Source organism: Gadus macrocephalus, chromosome 4 (assembly GCF_031168955.1).
Source record: "Gadus macrocephalus chromosome 4, ASM3116895v1".
In the NCBI taxonomy this organism is placed as follows: Eukaryota; Metazoa; Chordata; class Actinopteri; order Gadiformes; family Gadidae; genus Gadus; species Gadus macrocephalus.
In genome coordinates, this window is record NC_082385.1 from 24761733 (window position 1) to 24764738 (window position 3006).

General features: G+C 41.7%; 1 protein-coding gene across 2 annotated transcripts in view; it reads left to right on the forward strand.

Annotated features, from left to right (window-relative positions):
• Nucleotides 1-3006, forward strand: part of LOC132456391 (E3 ubiquitin/ISG15 ligase TRIM25-like) — a 4085-nt gene extending 1079 nt beyond the window's left edge. For both annotated transcript variants that reach the window (XM_060050741.1, XM_060050742.1), the window contains exons 2-3: nt 1-1000; nt 1810-3006. The exon at nt 1-1000 is cut by the window's left edge and continues 59 nt beyond it. In XM_060050741.1, the coding sequence (XP_059906724.1) occupies nt 1-1000; nt 1810-2360 (1551 nt within the window). In that variant the 3' untranslated portion in view covers nt 2361-3006. The remainder of the gene's footprint in view (nt 1001-1809) is intronic.

Here is a 3006-nt window from a genome sequence, read left to right on the forward strand (position 1 = left end):
GATGTGTTCAACAGCCCCGTCTCCACACCATGTGGACACAACTTCTGCAAAACCTGTATTACACCATTCTGGGATGAACAAAACCAGTACAAATGTCCTGTTTGCATCAAGATTTTCCCCACAAGACCTGATCTACAGGTCAATACCTTCATATCAGAGATGGTTAATCAGTTCAGAACCTCTGTACGAGTCAAAGAGCAGCCTTGTGTTGAACCAGGAGAAGTTCCCTGTGACGTCTGTACTGGGACCCAGCTGAAGGCTGTGAAGTCCTGCCTAGTGTGTTTTACCTCTTACTGTCACACCCACCAGAGAGTCGCAGGCCTAAAGATACATCCGTTAGTCAACCCTATGGACCGTCTGGAAGACAGGATGTGTACGAAACACCACAAACTTCGGGAGCTCTTCTGCCAGACTGAACAGGTGTGTGTGTGTATGTTGTGCACAGTGATGAACCACAAGTCCCATCCTGTTGTACCTCTAAAGGAGGAATATGAAGTGAAGATGGCCCAGCTGGAAAAGATAGAGTCTGAAGTTCAGAGGATGATCCAGGAGGGACAACAAAAGATACAGGAAATCAAAGACAAAGTACAACTCGGCAAAGCAGAGGCAGACAGAGTGCTGGCAAAGGGTGTGCAGGTCCTCACTGTTCTGATGTGCTGCATTGAAAAGTGCTGGGAGGATCTCTACCAAACTGTTAAAGAGAAACTGAAATCCACAGAGAAATACGCTGAAGGCCTCATCAAAGACCTGGAGCAGGAAATAGAAGATCTGACCAATAAAAGCTCAGAGGTGAAGCAGCTCTTAGGCACTGAAGACCATCTCCTCTGCCTCAAGACCTTCAGAATCCCGAAGAATCCTCCACCAACCAGGGACAGGAGGACAGTGAAGGTCTGTCCTCCGTCATACGTAGGAACCTTGAGGAGATCCCTGGATCAGCTGGAGGAAACACTGAACATGGAGATGGAGAAGGTGCCTCTCCTTAAATCAGCTCTAAAGAAGTGTAAGTTAATTTTTTGTTTGATTCATCACAACATACACTAACTATTTAGATGTAGGGGACCGTTACAAATCCAACAGGGAATGAAGATGATGGTTGACATTATGTATCCTACGGATATGAATAGTGTTAACGGTCACAATCACAGTAAATGCTACTTGTATATTATCCAATTGGTATTATTATTTTTATTCATATTAATCAATTACAATTGTAATAAACATCATTATTAAATAGTCATATAGTAATCATGACAGCAACATTATTTATAATAGCAATGATGTGTGTTTTTTTATATTCAATTAGAAAAACTACCGTTGTATTATTATGATAATCATTATTATTAACCTAACCTTCTATTGAAAGGATTATAATGAGACATATATTTAAAATTAGAACAATCATATACATTATTATTAAGGGGGTGATGCTGTTTTTTAATATAGCATTTTCTTTATCCTATCTGTTCATGAAAACGCACATCCATGATACCCAAGGAATTAGTCTACCTCACACAAACATGTTACTGTTGGGTTACTGTAAATTGCCCACATAATGAGGCGGTCCTGGAATTCTCAGAGCACCAGGACTTCTTCAGGTCTGCTAGCAATAGCAAAGAGACACTGAACTAGAATGTTTATATAACAGCGTAGGAGGCCCAAACAATATGTTGCCAGTATTTCAGCACTAAATTACTGCGTGCCACCATACTCAACAACAAAAAAAAAAGATTATATTAGTTTTTCCACCAGTTCAAATACACCACAATTAAATGTAGGCTCTGTCCAATCCTGTCTTGTTCTCCCATTCAGATGCCTGTGAGCTCACACTGGACCCAAACACAGCCTGCAGACGACTCATTCTTTCTGAGGACAACAGAAAGGTGACATGGGTTAGAGAGCAGTCGTATCCTGATCACCCAGAGAGATTTGACTCCTGTCCCCAGGTGTTGTGTAGAGAGGGTCTGACTGGCCGCTGTTACTGGGAGGTAGAGAGGGAGGGTTGTGTTTATATAGCAGTGACATACGGAGGAATCACAAGGAGAGGAAGAAGTGATGTAAGCAGGCTTGGAGGGAACAACAAGTCCTGGAGTCTTTATTGTGATAATGATGGTTACTATGCCTGGTACAACGGTATTAAAACAGACATACCTCTCCCCTCCGCTGGCTCTCACAGAGTAGGAGTGTATCTGGACCGGCCTGCTGGCACTCTGTCCTTCTACAGAGTGTCCCCAGATGTAGCAGAGTCCTCAGACACACTGAAACACATCCACACCTTCCAGTCTACCTTCACCCAGGAGGCCCTCCTCCCTGGGTTTGGGATTGGGTGGCCTGGTTCCTCAGTGTCTCTGTGTAGGTTTTAGTAGACGCACACACACCCACCCACCCACCCACACACACACACACACACACACACACACACACACACACACACACACACACACACACACACACACACACACACACACACACACACACACACACACACACACACACACACACACTTGACTATCATCGGCAAGAGCAAATAATTGTATTTTCTACAAATAATTTTAATTGGCTACTTTGGCAAGTGGGCCCTTTTTATTCTTTGTGCTAATCAAAATAGGTTTGAATCAAATCAATGCAAATCCCTCTGGGGTTCTTTTGGGCTTCTCAAAAGTTTAGGATGATTAACAAACAAAGGAAATGGTTTACTAAGCATGTTTTAGGAAAAATGCAATCTCTGATTTGAAAAGTATTTTCAACATTGATTGATGGTATACAGACATTAACAGTTTTCTATGTGAGGACTCTGATGCAATTTTTTATTTTGATAAGCTTCACATGGAACCTGATTTATAGCAGATTTCATAATTCATTCAAAATGCAAGCGGTCTCTGGGAAAGCTAATGATGTTCATGTTATGGAAGACTTTAAACTCAATATTGATCCTTTGAGTTCTGTTTGGAAAAACACAAAAGCAAATCAGTTTTTGTTATAAAGGATACATCTGTTTATGATTTGTTA